The sequence below is a fragment of the Penicillium chermesinum genome, assembly GCF_028974085.1.
Source record: "Penicillium chermesinum strain IBT 19713 chromosome Unknown utg000002l:1.0-5270490.0:1.0-5274688.0, whole genome shotgun sequence".
NCBI lineage: Eukaryota > Fungi > Ascomycota > Eurotiomycetes > Eurotiales > Aspergillaceae > Penicillium > Penicillium chermesinum.
The window spans coordinates 985,933-1,004,862 of record NW_026695312.1 but is presented as its reverse complement, the minus strand read 5'-3'; the positions used below and the strand labels follow the sequence as shown (position 1 = coordinate 1,004,862).

Genomic DNA, 18,930 nt, shown 5'->3' with positions numbered 1-18,930 from the left:
GAATAGGAAAAGGCGAAGAGAAAGCCGGGGAGAAAAAACAAAGGAGGCGTCATTCCAGGGGGGAGGCAGGAGACGAAAGAGAAAAGAAGACGGGCATGGGACTGGCGGCTCATCTTTCAAAGGGCCGGATATCAGACCGTCGCACCAGAGTATTGTCGTATCCAAAACGTTTGTCGTGGCTTTCGTTTGTTCCCATTGCTCGCGTCTCACCACTCAGCGCTTTCCAGATCGTATGCGACGGACCGTTCTGCGCCGTATTATCGAGGGAACCCGAAAGCTCCCCGGTAACTGATTATTATCGTACAAATGGCGAAGAATTCGATCCATCGAGCTAAAAGAAAATTTCGAATAAAAGCATGGCAAATGATCGACACAGGGTATCTTGCGGTTATTTTTTTGCTTATTTTGTCGGATTACCAGGCCCAGACCTTGAGCTGTGCGACGAACGAACACGGATCAGCAGGAGGCCAAAATGGGAGGGAGTCTGGAAGAGAGATGAGAGGACTTACAAGGGAATCCCAAGATCCAGTGCACAGACTGATACCGTCATTGCTAACTCCCAAGCAGCTCACTCGGTTTTCGTGGCCACTCAGGGAGCCAACCTTGTCTCCGCGCAGAACATCCCACACCTAATGTCGTATAGATCAGCATTGACCCATAGTTTAAGTAACGGGCCTGCCAGAACATACCTTGCACTCGAAGTCGTCGTAACCAGCGAACAGTAATCGGCCAGACACGGAGAATGCGACGGAGGTGATACCACAAAGGACTTGCTCGCTCTGCAGAGGAGAAAGGGGGTTAGCTGGTATTACCATCATCAACTCAAATCAAATATTTACCTGGTAGCTGTTCAACTCGCGGTCGGCACGGATATCGAAAAGACGGCAAGAAGTATCGTCGGACCCGGTACCGAAGGCATTTCCATCGGGGAAGAACTGGATGGCGTTGATGTCGGATTCGTGTCCGGCGAACGTCTGTACGGCCTTGCCGGTGCGGATATCCCACAATTTGGCGAAAGCGTCGCAGGCACCGGAAACGAATATGTTCTGGTTGGTCGGGTTGATGCTGATCGACATCACATCACCGAGGTGGTCGGCGAACTCGGTGACCTTGGAACCGGACTCGATATCCCAAAGCATACAGGTCATGTCTCCGGATGAGGTAAGAATACGGCGGTCGTTGATGAAACGACAGCAGGAGAGGTACCCAGAGTGGCCGGAGAGCTCGCGCGCGACGCGGGTAGGGCCATCGCGCGAGGACAGGTTGTAAATGGAGCAGATGTTGTCCAAACCACCGCAGGCCACATAGTTCCCGCTTGGGGCGTAAGCGCAAGTCATCACCCAGGAGGACCTTAGGGGGATGGCGTGGACTTTGTTGGTGGTGTAGGCATCCCAGATGATGAGCTTTCCGTCCTGCGAAGCTGACACGAGATGGCGGCGGTCGGTGGACCAGTGCATGGCGTAGATCTTAGGCAAGGTGACCCTTGAGCGTGCGACGAGGCTTCATGCCAATTCGGGGAAGGGCGTCGGTCTGGTTCTGCGCGACATGGCGGACTGTTCAGGGTCAGTACTGAGGAGCCCGGGCACGTAAAGGTCCCCACGCCACACTCGATTCCATATCTGAATGGCGATGGCGCGAGGTGCCAATGCGAATAAAGAAAGGCCTTGGGGGGGTAATCGTACGGGATGTGTCCGCCAGCTCATCCTTCCTGCGCTTGATCTTGTCCTTGAGACCCTCGGCCTCGCGCCGGGCGGCGGTAATTTTGGCTTGCATCTGTTCGCCGCTCATGTCGGCAGCCATACTATCGAAGTGAGACCTCTGGTAAGTTCGAAATCTGCAACGAAGGGCGAAGCTGAGGAGTCAAGTGCCCAGGAACGATGGCGGTTGTCGGAGGGGATGAAAGACGAGGAATTGAGAGGAGGGGAGGCTAAAAGTGGAGCGAAGGGAGACAGAAGAGGCGAAAGCGACCGAGTTGAGGCCTCAAGCTGTGCTCATAATCCGCTGGGAATGAGCGTCGCCAAAGGGGAGGGGAGGAAGGGAATGAGTGGGCCGGATTGGGGGGGGGGAGAAAGAGGAGAGAGGGAGAGGGAGAGGGATTCGAAGGTTCTGAACAGGGGGCGGGCGTGTATTACCCGCTGCTAGTGGTATCTTCGATGACATCGCATCCATGCTTTTTCTCCCCATTGGCATTGAGACTTACCGGAATTTCAATGATCTACCCGAGGGAGACGATCACTGTCTTTCTCTTTCTTCGTTCATTCTTCGCCAATGCTTCTGTCCAATGTGTTGCGCCAGGAACTCTGTGGACTGCTTGGTTGTACAGCACTAAGAGATGTTCCCCCGGTAGAGAAATACACCGTCAATACGCACTCAAGGGGTATGTACAGATGTACAGGTAATCTCCGGGTACCTGAGCTATCTACAGTCTACAATCGGAGATGAAGAAAGGGCTCTGGATTGAGCTGCCTGGTATGCTCAGCCACTGGGCTGCTCTGTTCATTGTCCGCAGAGCGCACCGTATACGACCGTATTGGAAAGCCTCCGGAGCAACCCTGGCCAACGGAGGATTTCCAACTCTGTGGCGGAGATCGGTTTAGCTTGGCCCCAAGGGAAACAAGCTGATAGCTGTCAAGCCCTAACGCCCTATATGTCACGTATGTCACCTTGCTGACCAAGATCGGTATTGCCCGGGCATTGCAGGGCTTCCATGGCAAAAGCAATACTCGTACATCAAATTGAGTGGCAGAAGTACCCGTGGGCCGTGTATCTGGATCAGGAGAACCTCTCGGTGGGGGTTCGTACAGCCGTACGGAGACGGAGTACAGTTGTATGTACTTCTCTGTACTGAACTCAAAAAGAACGATGGGGCAGAGATGTGGATGTAATTCCATTAGGGCCCTCGGATATTGATATTTGCTAGGCCCAAGCGCAGCACCATTCCTCGAGAACTTTGCGAAGGCCCTCGGAAGGCCTCGACTTCTCCACGTCACCCAGACTGTTGGCGGCTATCCGTTCCTTATTTTCTTTTCGCACAGCCTCTGATTGGCGTGGACCCTGGTGTCAAGGACAGACGATCCTTACCGGATAGAAAGACGAGGGATTTCGGGGGCGCCCCCAATCGGTAGGCGCCAAAGCGGAGTCTGCAGGCATTGAAAGCCCCGATGACAAATGATACCCAGCGACGGTTAACTTACCAAGCGTAGTTTGAATGTTGGTCGCTTTACAAAGTCGCGCTAAGATAAATTAGATTGACAAAGAATACCAAATATCTCAATGAGGGCTGGATTCCTCTCCGGTCGGCATTGTACGACCCAAGCCTCGCCTCCCCAAAAGGCCAAAGCCGCCAGTAGGTCCAAGCTCGGCCGTTCGCCTTCATCTTTTCTACGGTCGATTCCAAGGATCCAAGGTTCCAAGGTTCGCCTCCAGTGGCTGACTAACCTGCAGGATTTGGAGCCGCGCTGAAAAAGAAACAATCCCAAGATCGAAGTCCCCCCCTGTTCCAAATGGTCTTCAATTTCCAGACAATTGGCCTGTGCCAACCAGACGGGCTCGTTGGCGCGTCAAGAAGATGAATGCGTCTCCACCGTTGAGACTCTGGGGCGCCCCCCTATTTTTCTGGCTCCGCTCAAGCCCATCCTCAAATAATTAAGAGGTGAATTCCGGGCGATCATTATTTGCAGCTCCAGTAACAGCAAACTCTGTCCATAATACGGAGAAGCAGATTCAATTTTCAGATCTCCCGAAACTTGCGTTAATGCTCAGGACGCTCAACCCTGCTTACGCGCCCATACCGGAGGTATCGTTATTACCCGTGCAAGACCACGGTTGCTCTTCCATGCAAGTCAGCAGACTAAGATCTGACAACCGCCCCAGCGGGCGTCGTTCTGGACGCCTTGATTTCTGCTTCATCCTTAACCAATGCTATACTGGGTATATACCAACTCTGGCTAGCGACCCACGGGATAACGAGCGTGCCACTTTCGTCCCCCACTGCTTTTTCCCCACTTCGGAGATCTACGTGCAGGTCCAGAACCGCTGCAAGTGCGTCGGGCGAGGGTTCTTCATCTCCGGTTTCCTGTAGACTGTCGCCTCATACTCGCATAATTTCAGAAGTCAGCCCAGGCTCTGGAGCTGAGCTAAGCTGAGCTGAGCCAGGGCCAGCTATGAGAACCCATAACTAGGGCTGGTTATGCGTGGCTACGAATATTGAAGAGCCGTTCTTATTAATAACCCCATTGAAACTCCATGCCCAGCCTCTCAAATGGCATTATTTGGGGTGACGCGGAATGGGCCAGTGTCCGGTAGTAGAGAGATCTTTAGAGTCTCGGGCCGCGGCCCTTTGCTGTGATTGACGATCACCCCTGAATCCTCCAGACAAAGGAAAAGCAACAAAACAAATGCCAATAATGGATTACGCTAGTAGTAATGAAAGGCCCAGATGGAAATCAGCCTTTTCGCCTATAAGGGGCCACCTCTGTACGTAGTTACATCAATTCCGTCGAGGCTACAGTATACGGCTACCCGGCTACGCGGCTGTTGATGGGCTTGATAATGCATAGAATTTTATCCTACCGACTCCGGGTCATTTGCGTGTATGCAGTCCTGTCTAACCTCGACAACTACTGGATATTCTCCACGGCCGAACTATAAAGGCCAAGCTCGGAGGAATGCTACTTGTTTGGTGGTCTCATTAGCTACCAAGGTAGGTCGAGACCTTTAGCGCTGTCTCAACCAAAGCCTCCAAACTCTTGGTTCTTGGCTATCAATATGGTCCTCAAATTCAATTTTGGATATACCATCATGATAGGCGGACATGGAGCGCCTGTTCTAGCCCGGTGAATCTTTCCACTGTTGATGTTTGGCGATATTCTTGATACTAATCAAACCAGAGAGATTTTCCAGCCTGCAAATCGAAGGATCAGCACAGCCGCCGAACCTTGTGGAAGGGATCATCATTGTTATCGTTGATTTCCTGAAATGAACCCTGGAGACATGAGAGTTCTCGAGGGTTCGTAATGGAGCATTCATGGCAAATATATACCAATTCACGGATGCATTTGGCGATATGGATCAAACTCCGAGGGCTTGGATGCAACAATCTTACGGGCCATCGGATCCAAAGTAATCCAATCATCAGTCGTGGTTTTGACAGATGTCAATGGAAATTTGGGAATGGGCTTGGTTTATCGCTACATATATATGTATTTCGCTATTTTGTATGTTCCTGCAAAACTGTATCTTCAATCTGCTAAATCCGCACAAGATGAACCCTAGGACAAACAATGGCGGCAACATGCCTTATAGCCTGACGTAGCATACCCGCTTCCGCTCATTTGTGACTAAGTCAACTCGTTCCAGTTCGCATGTTAACTACCACGAGGGGGAGCGGATAGCCTGCAGCGAGTCACAGTTAAAAGAAGATCAAACTCTCCAAAGTGTCGAACCAAGTCAACGCGATGCATCCAACACGTTAGGACTGCGTGAAATCGCGTGTGCCACGCATCTGTTAAAAATAGAGCGAGTTGGTTTAGGGTGGCGGGAAAGACTCCTCGGGTGCCGTAATATTAAGGAGGCACCTGACGCCTCTCCGCTTTCGCCCTCAAAGGCTTTTCCTCCCTCCTTCGATCAACCCCCCCCCATCACCCTCCAACCCTGTTCTCTCCCCTTCCCCATCGGTATTCCGTCTCACTCTCCTTCTCTTGATTTACCAGACCCGGGCCCTTTTGCCTCAGCCGTGGTTTTCACTCTTTCCCCTTTTGGTCGCCATCCAGCCTCGCGGAGCGGAGTTGTGCTGTGAGACCACTGGCACGCTTCGATCTGAATCAAATCCGACGCGCCGACCATTGAACATCGCCTGGGCCACTATATAGGGGCCCCCAGATGTCTTTGGAGTGAGCACCTTGAGGTTTGTGAGGCTTCGTGGATCACATTGCTCGCGGGCGCCTTTCTGGATTTGTGTTAGGGGGCGGAACCCCGTCTTCTGGACATTGTCAAGGTCCTCATCCATCCGGCTCTCCTATTGCATCCGGATGCTATCCTGTTCTTCAAAGCCACATCGTTTTTAATCTCATATCTGGCTCCCCGCCGCACGCTATTATCTCACTCTTCACAATGCGGGAAGTCAACTTCAGCATCCCCAATGTGAACAAGGCCTCGGTTAACATCACCACAACTCTTTACGACCGCCGTGCCCTCGATTGTACATCGACTCTACCGTTAATCAACTCGTTAAATCACCTTGCATATCTCACAACTTCATCTGCGCGCATTCGGGACATCTTGACGATCGATGGAGGTATCGAACGACTCGTCTGCATCCTCAAGGAGGGCAGAAGTAAGGATCTGATGGAAATGTGGAAATGGAGTCTCGCCTTCCAGTGCGTGGTCAATATCGGTGTGCGAGGGTCCGAAAGTGTGAGGACAAGAGTGGTTGAGGCCGACATGGTGCCCGTCATCGCCACCATTTTGGACAATTACATCAAGGTTGTGGACAAAGTCCGGTCGCGGGCCGAGCCCGAAGCACACAAACACTCCTCCTCGAGCCGCCCAGTCACCAAGTCTAGCTCCTCCACGCGGGAGATCACTGGGCGGTCAAATGGCGCCGATTCAAGCACACCAGCCGAGTCTCGCCCCTCTCGCCGGCAGGCACCTCCTCCCAGCATCGAAATCCCGCAGCCATATTATCAGGATAATCAGCCAACTGATTCCGATGCGATGGACATTACTTCTCCTCCACGTGCCCCTATGACTTCTCCTCCTGAACGCAGCACTTTCCGACAGGACGTCCCTAACCACCGCTCCCACGACACCCGGTATGCGCGCGCGAGTCACCGCTTGCGGGCCATGCAACCTCTCGCAACCGCCGTGCCCCAGATAGATACCACCGAAGATTTTGGTCTGCGGCCTGTCCGTGATACGGATCGCCTCCCTAGCATGCTCCCGGGCCTCCAAACTGGCATCGTCTCACAACCGGACTCTCCAACCACCCCGAGTGGGCCTTTGCAGGCACAGTCTCGAAACGTGCCACCTCCACCGCCTCCCATCAGACAGCGACCTGCCATACGTCAACAGCTGTCTGCGTCCGGCGAATCTGATGATGCAAATGGAGAGGATCTGGTCATGGGTGACGGCAATGGGTTGGGCGAAAACGCTGATCCTATCGTTGGACTGCCAAACCGAATGGATATCGATGGTGACGAGCAGCCAACCACGATGATCGATGATGTCTCAACAACTCATGGTCTCACGATGACCGATCCTACTGAAGAAGGTCAAGAATCTGAGGCCTTCAACATTCAGCATCGTTCTGCTGTCGATGGCAGTATCATCAACAATAATGGTCCTACCCAAAACAATGGCGGGCTGGGTCTTTCCCCAGCTCAGGCCACGAATAACCCTAATTCTCCTACTCTCGCCCCTAGTCCTTACGCCTTGTACCTTCGTGACCGCAATACTCCCGCAACCCAGAATGTCCTGACGACCATGCCTCGCGACGAGGACGTTTTGATGTCCCTGCAGCTCTTGGCTTACGTTTCCAAGTACTGCAACCTCCGAACCTACTTCCAGCGCTCACATCTGGTACCAAAGCTCAAGATCGACCGTGAACTTCATCTGTTAGATGAAAATTCGGACCAATCCTCGCCTATTGAGAGCCCCGAGGAGGAAGATGAATATTTGCTTCCTGACGATGTGAACATCTTCCCTCTGGTCGAGAAGTTCACCGTTCGACACCACTCCAAGGACATGCAATACTGGGCTTGTGTGGTGATGCGAAATCTTTGCCGCAAGGACGAGTCCCGTGGGGGCATTCGTCAGTGCGCTTATTACAAGTGTGGCAAATGGGAGGAATTCCAGCGCCAGTTCGCCAAGTGCCGCCGTTGCCGCCGCACCAAGTACTGCAGCAAAGACTGCCAGAAAGCCGCGTGGGTATACCACCGCCACTGGTGCCACACAACTCCTTGATCCCGCTCCTTTTCCATCTTGGGAGCTTTCATTTCTCATTTCCTTGCATAATGGCTCGCATAGCGTCATACCCATCCCGCGCAAGTTTTATTCCTAGTGTCTTACGTCTAACTTTTGCGCATGGCATTTGCAAACTCTGGCGGCGTTTCAATTTGACCCCTAAGATACCTCTTTACATGTCGTCTGGCTTTCTTCTCGCTCATCTTCCGTCTTTTATCTCCCTTCAACCCACTATGGCTGCTACTGTCACTCGCCTGGGAGGCCCTCTATTCGTGGCCCCCTGGATTCATAGCACCTTACATATCCCCACGTGTCATGAGTGTACATCTTTTCTCGATTTCCATTTCATCACGGCTGCACCTCTCTCTCTCTCTCTCTCCCTTTGGGCCCCCCCCCCGGAGCCATTGTGCGACCTCATACGTAATTGTGTGATTCACGAGCTTTCTACCTGTCCCTAGACGGGGCAACCTATTGACACGGCCACTCATGGTCACTTCTGCATTCCGCTTTCTCCCCATCACACTCCCATCTATGATATCGATTTATGCGTTTGGAGGATCAGTCCCTTTACTGTTTTCATGCACTTTGCCACTTCGGCACCGGCGTTTCTCTTTCCTTTCCTCATCGGCCGCCCTACTTATTCCCAGTGAAATGAATTCCCCCATTTGCATAACAGCTTGTTTAACGGAAACTCATAACAATCAACTGATATTCCATCTTGCAAACTTCCGCCTCCACCCACGAGTTCACTTCTTCGTAAATCCATACGTAGCAGCCAGTCGTGACTCGAGATGCTCCGCAGCCGTCAACGGCCGCTTTCCAGCCTCCAAGGAACCGGCACCACCTCCAAACCCAACCGCTCCAGACCCGCGATATCCCTTCACGGCCTCGCTGGGTACGGGCACCAACTCTGTACTATCAACCGGATGACAGAAATAAACAAGCGTATACCGATCCTTCGGATTCGGACTCCGCTGCTCTGCCAATGGAAACACTACCCTATGCACCGTCGACTTCAGCAGCCCATCCGTCCAGTAGCTCAGCAAATCGCCGATGTTCACCAAAATAGGCGGGAACGGGTACTTCCCTGCCTCCTCGACCGGACCCGGGATAATCGGCACAGGCGCCCAGGTCTCTCCGTCGCCGTCCGGCGCCAGGATTTCCAGCCCCGGCTGCCCGGGCCGCTGGAAGAGTAGCGTGATGCTCCCGTAGTCGGAGTGCGCGCCGGCGCGAACATCCTTGTCGTGCGCGTAGGAGGCTGTCTCCGATGAGAAGATCGAGGGGTACCATAAGTACCGCAGGATACTGCCTGTTGGGCCTACGGAGGGATCGTGCCGGCTCGTGAAGAAGTCGGGTGGGATCTTGGAGTGTTAGGGCTTGATATATCACGTTTAAGACCGAAGATAATGAGATCTACTTACCTCGAGGCCTAGGGCTAGAAGAGTGAGGATCCGGGTGCAGGTCTTGTTGCAGAGGGAGGCAAATGAGTTGATTTCGCTTTCATGAGGCTTGAGTGATGGGGGTAGTGGTTGCTGTGCTTGGCCATCTTTGAAGTCGCCGAAGTTCATGGCTCTTTGGCGTGGGTTAGGGGGTGGGTTTTTCTTGGTTTTGGTGCTTAGGGTGCCTTACTCTTTGAAGTCTCCGGTCTTTTGTTTTTGATTTATATCGGTTAGCTAAACTCATGGCTATTAATTTGGTATGTCCACGTACCCTCTGGTGCTCGGGGTCGAGTGTTTCGGTATGCATACCGGACCACCCGCGGTTCTGGGATCGTCAGCATCATTCAATTGTAAGTCTATACAGAGACGAATATAGAGCGCCCAACAATTGAGAGTTCATTTTATGGAAGCCACTGACGTTCGGAGTAATGCGACAAGTTTCTTTCTCGGCCTTTGGCGAGGCAAAAAACTTCTCGGACTAAATGAGTTGACGAGGTTAGGCTCTGCAGACCACGAACACGAGAGCTTGGGTACGTACGAGACTGAACGCATGGTTCACGTCCTCGGCCGTGAAATCGGTCCCTTTGCTGTTGACATATAGAAACCCGTACTTGGCCGCGGCATCCAGCATAGCTTTCCCCACGGCGGGGTCGTGCGGGTTGGAGATGTCAATGACAGGAAGTTCGATGGGGACCAGGTCTGACATCTTGTGGCTTGCAGTTCTGGAAGTTCGAATTGGGGGATGTGGGGAGGGACATGCAGATATATGTGAGCTGCAGGGCCTAATTACATGAGAAAATCGAGGCGGATCGGTCATATCTAAAGGGGACCCGATATCCATGGATGGTCGACATTCCGTGCGCAGGCGAGATCCGACGCGCGATAAGCCCCACTACTACTAAGAGTATGTCCATCCTTCAAGCTCCTAGAATAATATGGCTGCTACTAGTAGATGAGATCACTGCTAGTCAGGTTCCAGCTGCTAGGAGATTATGCTCGTGGTTAATAATAATTCTTGGAGATGCACATGTGGAATAAGACGGTGACTTGAGCTGATCCAGACTGTGGTCTATGTTCTGCCCACATATATATGTTACACTCCGCCAAACACCCATACCAATAGTCATTCAAAGTAACTTGGAATCCAATAATGATAACCAGATAGATAACATAAAGCAATCTAAGTGCCTTTTCAGTCTGACTCCGAACCAGTGGGGGCAAGCCCTTGAAGGCGATACTGCATGCGACCAGGTGCCCCAAGCTACGTCTAGACCCTTCCTAGTAAAAGAGGCTCGAGATTCGCGGACTCGGGATCGCGCTGGGGCACTAAACTGTTTTAGCGATAGAACAATGGGACTCGACGAGAAGTCAGATGGGAGGCAAGACCGAAGGTGAAAGTGAGGTGGTCTCCAGAAGAAATGAAAAGGGGTCGTATGTTTTTCTTTGGCTGCCATTAGGAAAACAAACGAGCGTCACTCCGCTTTCCCCCTCGTCAGTTCGCAAACCTCCAGCTCCCGCGACATTCGCCCCCCTCCTCGCTCTCCATCTCCCAGCGCTGTTTCTTTGGGGCCTCAATGCTCGGCAATTAGCCGCGCTTCTTGTCCATCAGCTCCAGAATCATGCCAAGTATTTATTCGCCGTCTCTCACTTTGTCTCCCCCTGCCCGATCGCTAACCGCCAGCTTCTAGTCCGTCCGCTCGATGAATGGGTCGCGACCCGCAACAGCCAGTCGGTCCAATCCCTCCCCCTCTCGGCCCTGAAAGGCGCAGTGATCGGAATCGATGCCTCGCACTATATCCACCAACACCTGGTGAACCAGTCGACCCGCGAAGCTCTGCTGGGTGCCTTAGGTGGCTTCCCGTTTGCCCTGAGGACCAACATCGAAAAGGAGCTCCAGGCCTTCAAATCCCTCGGCGTCGGATTGGTCTTCGTATTCAACGGCCTCGATTTCGGAAGGAAGGACCAGCGCAGTAACTCAACAACCCCCGCGTCGCCGCGCTCTTTCGAACAAGCATGGGACCTCTATGACCAGCAACAAGCCGACCAGGTTGTGGATGCTTTCAGCAATGCCGGTATGGTCTATTTCTTTCCACCTGGATCTCCATCTATTTCACCTATTTCACCTGTCTCTGGAACTTCTTTTGTGCCCGCGATCCCTTTCTGGATAGGACAATCTCCGACGAGCCTAGAGAGTCCAGCTTTTTCAATCTTTCCAACAGGGCCAGAAGCCGCTGACCAGCCTCAAACTTCAGGAACACCACCGCCGGAAACCCTCTACAGATTCCTCCAGCGGATTCTCCTCCAGAACGGCATCCCTTTCATGGTTGCTCCCTACAGTGCAGCAGCACAGGTAGGCATTTGCCCCGCAAGACCGACGAATAAAGCCGAACAGAACTAACTTCAATACTCAATACAGCTCGCTTATCTCGGCCGTGGAACAAACCCCGTGGTCGATGCCATCTACGGACCCTCCGAGCTTTTCCTCTTCGATGTCGAGAAACTCGTCATTCGCATCGAAACCGATCCGGCCCAGTTTACCTGGCTCACAAAACAGACCCTCCAGGAAGAGCTGGGACGCTTGTCGAACGAACAGTTTGTGGAATTCCTTCTTCTCCTGGGATCCCCGTTCTTACGTTCTTGCCCTTTATTTGAGACTCCTGGATTTCCAGGAAAGACTCCTAATGTCCGAGACGCGCTTCCTATGTATAACTCAGCAGGGCGGAACGCCTTGACACTTTGCGCCCAGTATGAGGAAGACCGCCGTATGCAGGAGTTCCAATATACGGACCTTTACAAGCGTGCATATATGAATGTGAAGCACCATGTCTACATGGATGTTGACGGCCGTGTGGCGCTCATGGAGCCAGAGACCGCGTCATCTGATATGCACGAAATCATCGGTCAACGACTTCCAGAGGAGCTTTATTTCTACCTATCCAAGGGTATTTTAGGCCCAGATATCCCCAACTTCTTGACGTCAGGTGAGGTGCGAATCTCACTGCCGCTAGGCGCGGAAGACACCGAGGTTTACCGCCAGCTTGTGGGAGACACTCTCACTCCAATCCGGATACAGTCAATTTCTCTCTTGACCAACTCACTTCATCGGTTTTACCAGGTCAAGGAAATCACCGTTCGCCCCTGGTTTGACGAAAATTCAGACCGTAAGACGAACCTGAAGAGTATCCCATCCGTCAAGGAGACTATTCAAGGATGGAAAGTCAAGAACGAGAGTCTCCCAGAAAGCATCCAAAAGCTCCAAGCCCCTCGAGGAACCCTCAAATTTGCCGTACAAAGTTTGAATGATCCAGACTTTGTCGCCACGTCATCGGCTAAGCAGGAGAACCCTGTAAGTTGAACCCCCAAAAGTCACCCCTCGCAGTCGTTTCTGACAATGGGAATAGGTCCTGTCTTCTCAAGACGAGATATTGTCAAATGTGCTGTGGCGCTTCTTGCAACTGCGTGGATACGTTGACGCAAAGCACAACCTCACCGTCTGGGGCAAGGCTCTGTCACACGCACTTGCAGATGTGACCCCATCGGACAACCTGGAGGAAGCTATCTTCATCGCCATCGAGATGCTTCGCTTCGACCTTCTTAATACCCAGAACTGGTTTTCTTCAGTATCCGGTGGCCCCATGCGAGGGTCAGGTATGCCATCTAATTATCTGATTTGGATTTGGAACTTTAACTAACGGCTTCATCTGTTCTAGATGAGGACAAGACTTTCAACATGCTCGTTTCCCGGGTCGCTTGTATCGGCAAGCTGCAGCACAAGAATATTGGCTACTCGGGCCCGCTGAGCCGCCAGCTTCTATGCTACCGGTCTTTGATCTCCGAGGTGCGCTCTGCACTGAGGAATCTGGTCGAAGTGGTATTAGCGAGTCTGCTTCTTAGTGGCGAGGCAGACCGGGACCGCAATGACTGGTCGGAACTGGGACTGAAGTATGTTTCCACCTTTCAAAATTATCTTATTGACACGAAACTAAATCCGGTATCTAGGCTGCCTTTTATTGATGATAATGACTGTGGTCTGGGTATTGCTGTCCGCACTTACCTGGACGATCTTCCCCTGCAAGCAAACCCCACTTCGCCGGAGGCTCGCGCCGAGGTCAAGTCAAAGGGCAAGGAGTGGTTCCAGCACAGCGAAAGCTTCACCGGCAATTTGGACCTCGCATTCAAGCTCTGGGATTCTGTGAGTAGTTCCCTTTGTACGGGATGCCCTTTCATATCTAATCTTTTCACAGGTCTACAAGGGCACCCAGCATGCAGGCAAGGAAATCAAGGACGCGAAGTTGTGGGACGATGCGAACAAGTGGCTCTCGGAGCGACGATAGAGAAGTTCTATTGCTACTGTGCTAGCGGAAGGCCTCGTCTTGTTCTAGCTGCCTCGTTGGTAGTGAATTTCGGGCTCTTGAGTACGGGCTGCATCGGGGTCCATCTATTTGCTACTGAATTTGCATGGATAGTTATGGGGTGTCTTTGGCATCTTCTCTATTTTTGTATTACTATCTAGTAATCCAGCCCCCTCAAAAAGAAGAAAAATGCATCACGAAGCGGAGTCTAGCGGTTGAACTTCATGATGTGTATAGACCGTAAGCCTGTAGTTAGTCGTATTCCCAAGGAGACTCGGAGCAGGCGCTTGGTCGAGCTTCCTGCAGCTGCGGGCAATGCATACTGGGTAAAGCACCTGATTAGATGCGCTCTAGTCGTCCGTTATTAGTAGTGAGCTCTTGTGTGAGGAATCCATGAATTTGATTCTTCCCGGGCTGACAGTCTTCTGAGAATTTTTTCAGCCCTTCTCGATCTGACGCAGGAGAGGCTGGTCCTTAAGCTTGATAGCAGCTAGAGCTACCGACAGTAGTGTGATGTCTATGAGAATGGTACACGCTACCATGACGAAAATCAACAATTTGAACAATTTGAACAAATTATCACAATGGCGTCGATCACCCTGCAGATGGGACAAATATGCTCATGGCAAGTTATTTAAAAATGTACCAAGGTGGGAAGAATTTTTGCAAAGCAAACGGTAGATTTAGCAACAATTGTCCTTGTAAGATATGAATGTGACCTACTCCTAGTGCCAGTGGTGCATTCTTAAATCCGGAGACTAGGCCATTACGAGGATACGAAAGCTCCTTAGAGATAACAATTTTGCATATAGTACCGTCTGAAATGGCTATAGAGTAAAGACAGCAGTGTGGTAGATATGGACTGGAGATGGCACAGCGAGTGGGCCAGACACATGGAATCAAGATTCAAACACTAAGACGAGAACTGAACGAGTCCTAGTTGGAAACGAAATAATTGACTGCGACCATTTCTCCTAGATGTAGCTTCTTTGTCAGAGCATCAACATCAATTCGCACACGCTGGAAAGTGCTGAAAGGCTCGAGGTTAGGTGCATCAGACAAAGACGGAAGCTGCTCATAGAGGAGGACCAAATAACGGTGCGGTGCCGCTCCAGGAGGAGGGCCGGCAGCAATCCAAGGGGCAACCGGTGCCTGCGCGCTCTTGAGCTCCAGACTCTCTGGGGAAGAAGCACTCAGATCAGTTTGAACCCAATGGGCGATTGGACTCGCGAGGTTAAACGACCTGAACGGTGCGTCCAAGTCCAGACAGATGGCTGTGTATAGGCCCTTGGAGAGCTGGGCAGGAACAGTGAGGGAGGGCGTTGGAATGGTGTCTAAAGAATCATGAGGATGGCCTACTTTAGCGCTTTCACGCATTCCCATTGCAGATATTATCCTTACCTTTCCTATCGACCTTCTCGCCGGGGGTTACTTTAATGGACCCGAAGCTCACACCAAGGAGAGGAATCTCCTCGCGCTCTAGGCGTTCAATCACAGCCACTTGGCTGGAAACGTCCGGCATTGTTAAAATGGCTCCAATTGAGGTGAAAAGGGGACCATGGAAGGAGTTAGAAACTCTCAAAGACTCTCATGCCCCTTTACTGTGGAAATATCATCGGCGCGCTCCTGCTCCGAGTCCGGGCCGGAACCGGCATGCTATTAGACTTTTTGAAAAGTGTAGAATAACCCTGATGTCATTCAAGTTAGAGAGTGCTATCCTATCTAATTGATGTTTCTATAGCCAAATGAATATTCCAATCACAGCCTGTGAATTCCAAGGGCGCCCAAACTGTAGGAGCATTTGCCAAGATATACCGGTATCAGCACGGCCACCTCTGTGGATAATCGGGGCAAGAAGACCAACTTTGTATCTCACCAGCGGGACAATTCTTGCGATTGTAAGCGGGGGAGTTAATGCTATGATATGGCATACTCGACTAGAGGCTACAAGAGCTGATGCCGTGCTTTTATTGCTATCGATCTTCCTCTCCCGAACCGAAGTATACAGTTGGCCCAGTCAGGACTATGGAGAAACCCCATCAGATTCAGAGATATATGCACTCGGTCTCTCTGTCTCAGATACCTTGAAACATATGTCATGACGAAGTGCTGGACATGAAGTTTCAGCAATGCAGATCGCAGAACACATTTATAAACAAGGTTATCGAAGTCTTCGGCAGTGCAAGCTAGCCGCTACTGGAGCGGAGCAGCACTGGTAGCAGAGCCATTTGATAAGAACTCAGGCTTAGGCCGCATCGCTGTTCCAGTGAGTCTGCTCATCGGAAATACAGAGAAGCCGTAGACTGCCCACCCAAGTCCATGTAAAATGCATCTTGTCAAGAACCATGCTCAAACTCGTAATAACCACTTGAAGGAAGTTCCTTCATCGTTGGACTCTTCAAGGACCGAGCATGAGATTCCATTTCCCTTCTGCGAGGAGGATAAACGCATCGACCGGTATCATTCGATTGTCTTGCTGACATGCACCACTGATGTACCAGGTCAAAGCTTATCTCGATAGGCACAAAGAGGAACTAGACCTAGACGCCTTCAATGGCCCGAGTCCATTCCAATATTATGTCTTCGGCTTTCAGTCATCGGAATATACTAGTAATAGTATAATATAATATAGTAAAGTGGTGCTAGATGTAGCATATGACTGGCCTGATGGTCTGTTATAAATAGCCTTATGATGCTCACAAACGGAGAGAACCTACTAATCCAGGTCATCATCAAAGCTGGTGGGGTATATCAACCTTGAGCCTGCTGATGCAGGCTATAGATAGACAGGAAGGATAAAGACTTAGATCTCATGGTAGACGAGATCAACACATGGCTAAATTAGACAGTATGAAATTTATGGGCGATTTTTCTTTTCGGGGGGGGGGGGGACCACAGAGTATAAAGAACGCGGAGGATCTGCAGTGGAGGCACCAAGTGGCCTCTTCGGTTTGTTTTGTCATCAGCTAAGTAAGCTCCTTTTGTTCATGAATCTTCCCACCTTAGGCAGCTTGCTCTCTTCCAACAAACACCCAACCTTTCTTGGCTACAACACAATCCCCTCCCAAATCGTGTAAAATGGCTCGTCTGAGCTTCCTGCTCCTGGGAACCCTCTCCGTGCTCGGCAGCTTTGCCAATGCCGCTTCCGTCGTCAAGGACCTCATTCCCTCCAACTTTGATGAAGTGGTCCTGAAGTCCGGCAAGCCTGCTCTGGTCGAATTCTTCGCTCCATGGTGTGGCCACTGCAAGAACCTCGCCCCCGTCTACGAAGAGCTCGGTGCTGCTTTCGCTTTCGCCGAGGACAAGGTCACTGTCGCCAAGGTCGATGCCGATGCGAACCGCGAGCTCGGAAAGCGCTTCGGTATTCAGGGCTTCCCTACCATTAAGTGGTTCGATGGAAAGAGCGACAAGCCAGAGGAATACAAAGGTGGTCGTGATCTGGAGAGCTTGTCCTCTTTTATCACCGAGAAGACTGGCATCAAGTCCCGCGCTGCCCAGAAGGAGCCCAGCAAGGTTGAGTTCCTGAACGACGCTACTTTCAAGACTACCGTTGGTGGTGACAAGCACGTTCTGGTTGCTTTCACTGCCCCCTGGTGTGGCCGTAAGTGCACCTCCTTACCCAACATCCCTCCTAAAAAGCCTTCCTGTGGCAAATACCGTTGAAATTTATTATTATTATTTTTTTTTGCTTTTCTAACGTCGTTCTCAAATCAGACTGCAAGACCCTTGCTCCTATCTGGGAGACCGTCGCCAATGACTTCGCCCTCGAGAACAACGTCGTGATCGCCAAGGTCGACGCCGAAGCTGAGAACTCCCGCGCCCTCGCCAAGGAGCAGGGTGTGACCGGATACCCTACCATCAAGTTCTTCCCCGCTGGGTCCACCGAGCCCGAGGCCTACTCTGGCGCTCGTTCTGAGGAGGCATTCGTCGAATTTTTGAACTCCAAGGCCGGCACCCACCGTGCCGTTGGCGGTGGTTTGGACAAGAAGGCTGGCACCATCGCTGTCCTTGACAAGTTGGTTGCTGACTATGTCCCCGCCGAGAAGTTCGACAAGCTTGCTGCTGAGATTCAGAAGACTGCTAAGGGTCTCCAGGACAAGTACGCCGAGTACTACGTTAAGGTTGCTACGAAGCTCAGCGAGAACCGTGATTACGCTGAGAAGGAGCTTGCCCGTCTTGTCAAGATCCTCAGCAAGGGCTCGTCGGCCCCTGAGAAGGTTGACGACATTATCTCCCGCAGCAACATCCTACGTGGATTTGCTGGCGAGGAGAAGGATGGTAAGGATGAGCTGTAAAATTGATCTGTTTGTTTTACTTGGTGAATTGGCTCGAGTTCTTACCATGTAGGAGCTTTGCTGTCGGTCTTTATGAATATATCTGGGTAGATTTGCTGTATAGGCGCCTTTAGTGCTTTGCAGCTTTGTACGAATTCAAAACCATCCACGAAGCCTTGTACCTGTTTTTGAAACTTAAAAACAAGCCTACGGGTAATTAGGTGTAGTTCTGTAAAAAAAGAGTTGATAGTACATTGTCTCATTCAAACGTAGGGTATCATAATTGCGTTGCGGGAAAAAAACTGTGCAGTCGGTTCCTCCTCGACTGGGGCAAGCCAGAATGAGAACCGTATACTAGCATTATTCGAGCGCTCAAACGATGCACGAAAGCTCAATTGCACCACAATGTCCAAGCATAATGAGCCATATGTTGGTAGCCCCATATAAATTCTCCTGGTTTATTTCGTAGGAGTTGCATTCGCCGAGTCATTGCCAGATGCCGTCAGGGAAGCCTCGAGTTCATCGAGGCGACGGGTCATATCGTCCACTGGAGGGATATTAGCATATGCACAGCCTTGGAGAAGAGTCAAGGTAGAGAGGGACGCACACTTTCCAAACATTTCTTTGGAGATATTATCGAATTTGCTCTGGAGTTGGTCCAAGAGCTCATCAACAGCCGCTGTAAGCTGACCTTGCGCATCGGCGTTCTAGGCTTCGTTAACAGAGGCATTGAGGAAGAGCAGCGGGGAAACGTACAGGCTGGGATAGAAGAGACTCCTCCCCAGAGCCCTTTCCCTTTGTTGGAGTCGCTTCGTCAGCCATGGAGATCAGCCCGCGGGGCAGTCAACAAAACCGGAGCTAAAGGGCTGTGACTGTTTGGTTGTGGCGGGCAGCCGTCGAGGA

General features: G+C 51.5%; 8 protein-coding genes across 8 annotated transcripts; 3 read left to right on the top strand and 5 right to left on the bottom strand.

Moving 5' to 3' along the window:
* Positions 1–109: 109 nt before the first annotated feature.
* On the bottom strand, positions 110–1,800 carry N7468_001172 (WD40 repeat domain-containing protein; the record flags this gene model as incomplete). The annotated part of the gene is made up of 6 exons (XM_058470469.1): positions 110–247; positions 510–629; positions 690–779; positions 840–1,420; positions 1,482–1,553; positions 1,608–1,800. The coding sequence occupies 6 exons, from the start codon at positions 1,798–1,800 to the stop codon at positions 110–112; spliced, it is 1,194 nt and encodes a 397-aa protein (XP_058333610.1).
* A 3,928-nt stretch (positions 1,801–5,728) lies between these two features.
* On the bottom strand, positions 5,729–6,007 carry N7468_001171 (uncharacterized protein; the record flags this gene model as incomplete). The annotated part of the gene is made up of 1 exon (XM_058470468.1): positions 5,729–6,007. The coding sequence occupies one exon, from the start codon at positions 6,005–6,007 to the stop codon at positions 5,729–5,731; it is 279 nt and encodes a 92-aa protein (XP_058333609.1).
* A 104-nt stretch (positions 6,008–6,111) lies between these two features.
* On the top strand, positions 6,112–7,962 carry samB (MYND-type zinc finger protein MUB1; the record flags this gene model as incomplete). Its single annotated transcript, XM_058470467.1, has 1 exon — positions 6,112–7,962. The coding sequence occupies one exon, from the start codon at positions 6,112–6,114 to the stop codon at positions 7,960–7,962; it is 1,851 nt and encodes a 616-aa protein (XP_058333608.1).
* A 746-nt stretch (positions 7,963–8,708) lies between these two features.
* On the bottom strand, positions 8,709–10,107 carry N7468_001169 (uncharacterized protein; the record flags this gene model as incomplete). Its single annotated transcript, XM_058470466.1, has 6 exons — positions 8,709–9,323; positions 9,384–9,534; positions 9,592–9,608; positions 9,673–9,726; positions 9,820–9,879; positions 9,940–10,107. 6 exons carry the CDS (start codon positions 10,105–10,107, stop codon positions 8,709–8,711), a joined length of 1,065 nt encoding a protein of 354 aa, XP_058333607.1.
* A 666-nt stretch (positions 10,108–10,773) lies between these two features.
* Positions 10,774–13,735, top strand: N7468_001168 (MKT1 family protein; the record flags this gene model as incomplete). The annotated part of the gene is made up of 6 exons (XM_058470465.1): positions 10,774–11,751; positions 11,818–12,747; positions 12,803–13,049; positions 13,112–13,343; positions 13,401–13,593; positions 13,646–13,735. The coding sequence occupies 6 exons, from the start codon at positions 10,774–10,776 to the stop codon at positions 13,733–13,735; spliced, it is 2,670 nt and encodes an 889-aa protein (XP_058333606.1).
* Positions 13,736–14,689: 954 nt separating this feature from the next.
* Positions 14,690–15,275, bottom strand: N7468_001167 (YbhB/YbcL family Raf kinase inhibitor-like protein; the record flags this gene model as incomplete). Its single annotated transcript, XM_058470464.1, has 2 exons — positions 14,690–15,087; positions 15,155–15,275. 2 exons carry the CDS (start codon positions 15,273–15,275, stop codon positions 14,690–14,692), a joined length of 519 nt encoding a protein of 172 aa, XP_058333605.1.
* A 1,556-nt stretch (positions 15,276–16,831) lies between these two features.
* N7468_001166 (protein disulfide isomerase family protein) lies at positions 16,832–18,048 on the top strand (the record flags this gene model as incomplete). Its single annotated transcript, XM_058470463.1, has 2 exons — positions 16,832–17,354; positions 17,468–18,048. 2 exons carry the CDS (start codon positions 16,832–16,834, stop codon positions 18,046–18,048), a joined length of 1,104 nt encoding a protein of 367 aa, XP_058333604.1.
* Positions 18,049–18,485: 437 nt separating this feature from the next.
* N7468_001165 (heat shock factor-binding 1 family protein) lies at positions 18,486–18,849 on the bottom strand (the record flags this gene model as incomplete). The annotated part of the gene is made up of 3 exons (XM_058470462.1): positions 18,486–18,574; positions 18,635–18,734; positions 18,784–18,849. 3 exons carry the CDS (start codon positions 18,847–18,849, stop codon positions 18,486–18,488), a joined length of 255 nt encoding a protein of 84 aa, XP_058333603.1.
* Between the last annotated feature and the right edge of the window lie 81 nt (positions 18,850–18,930).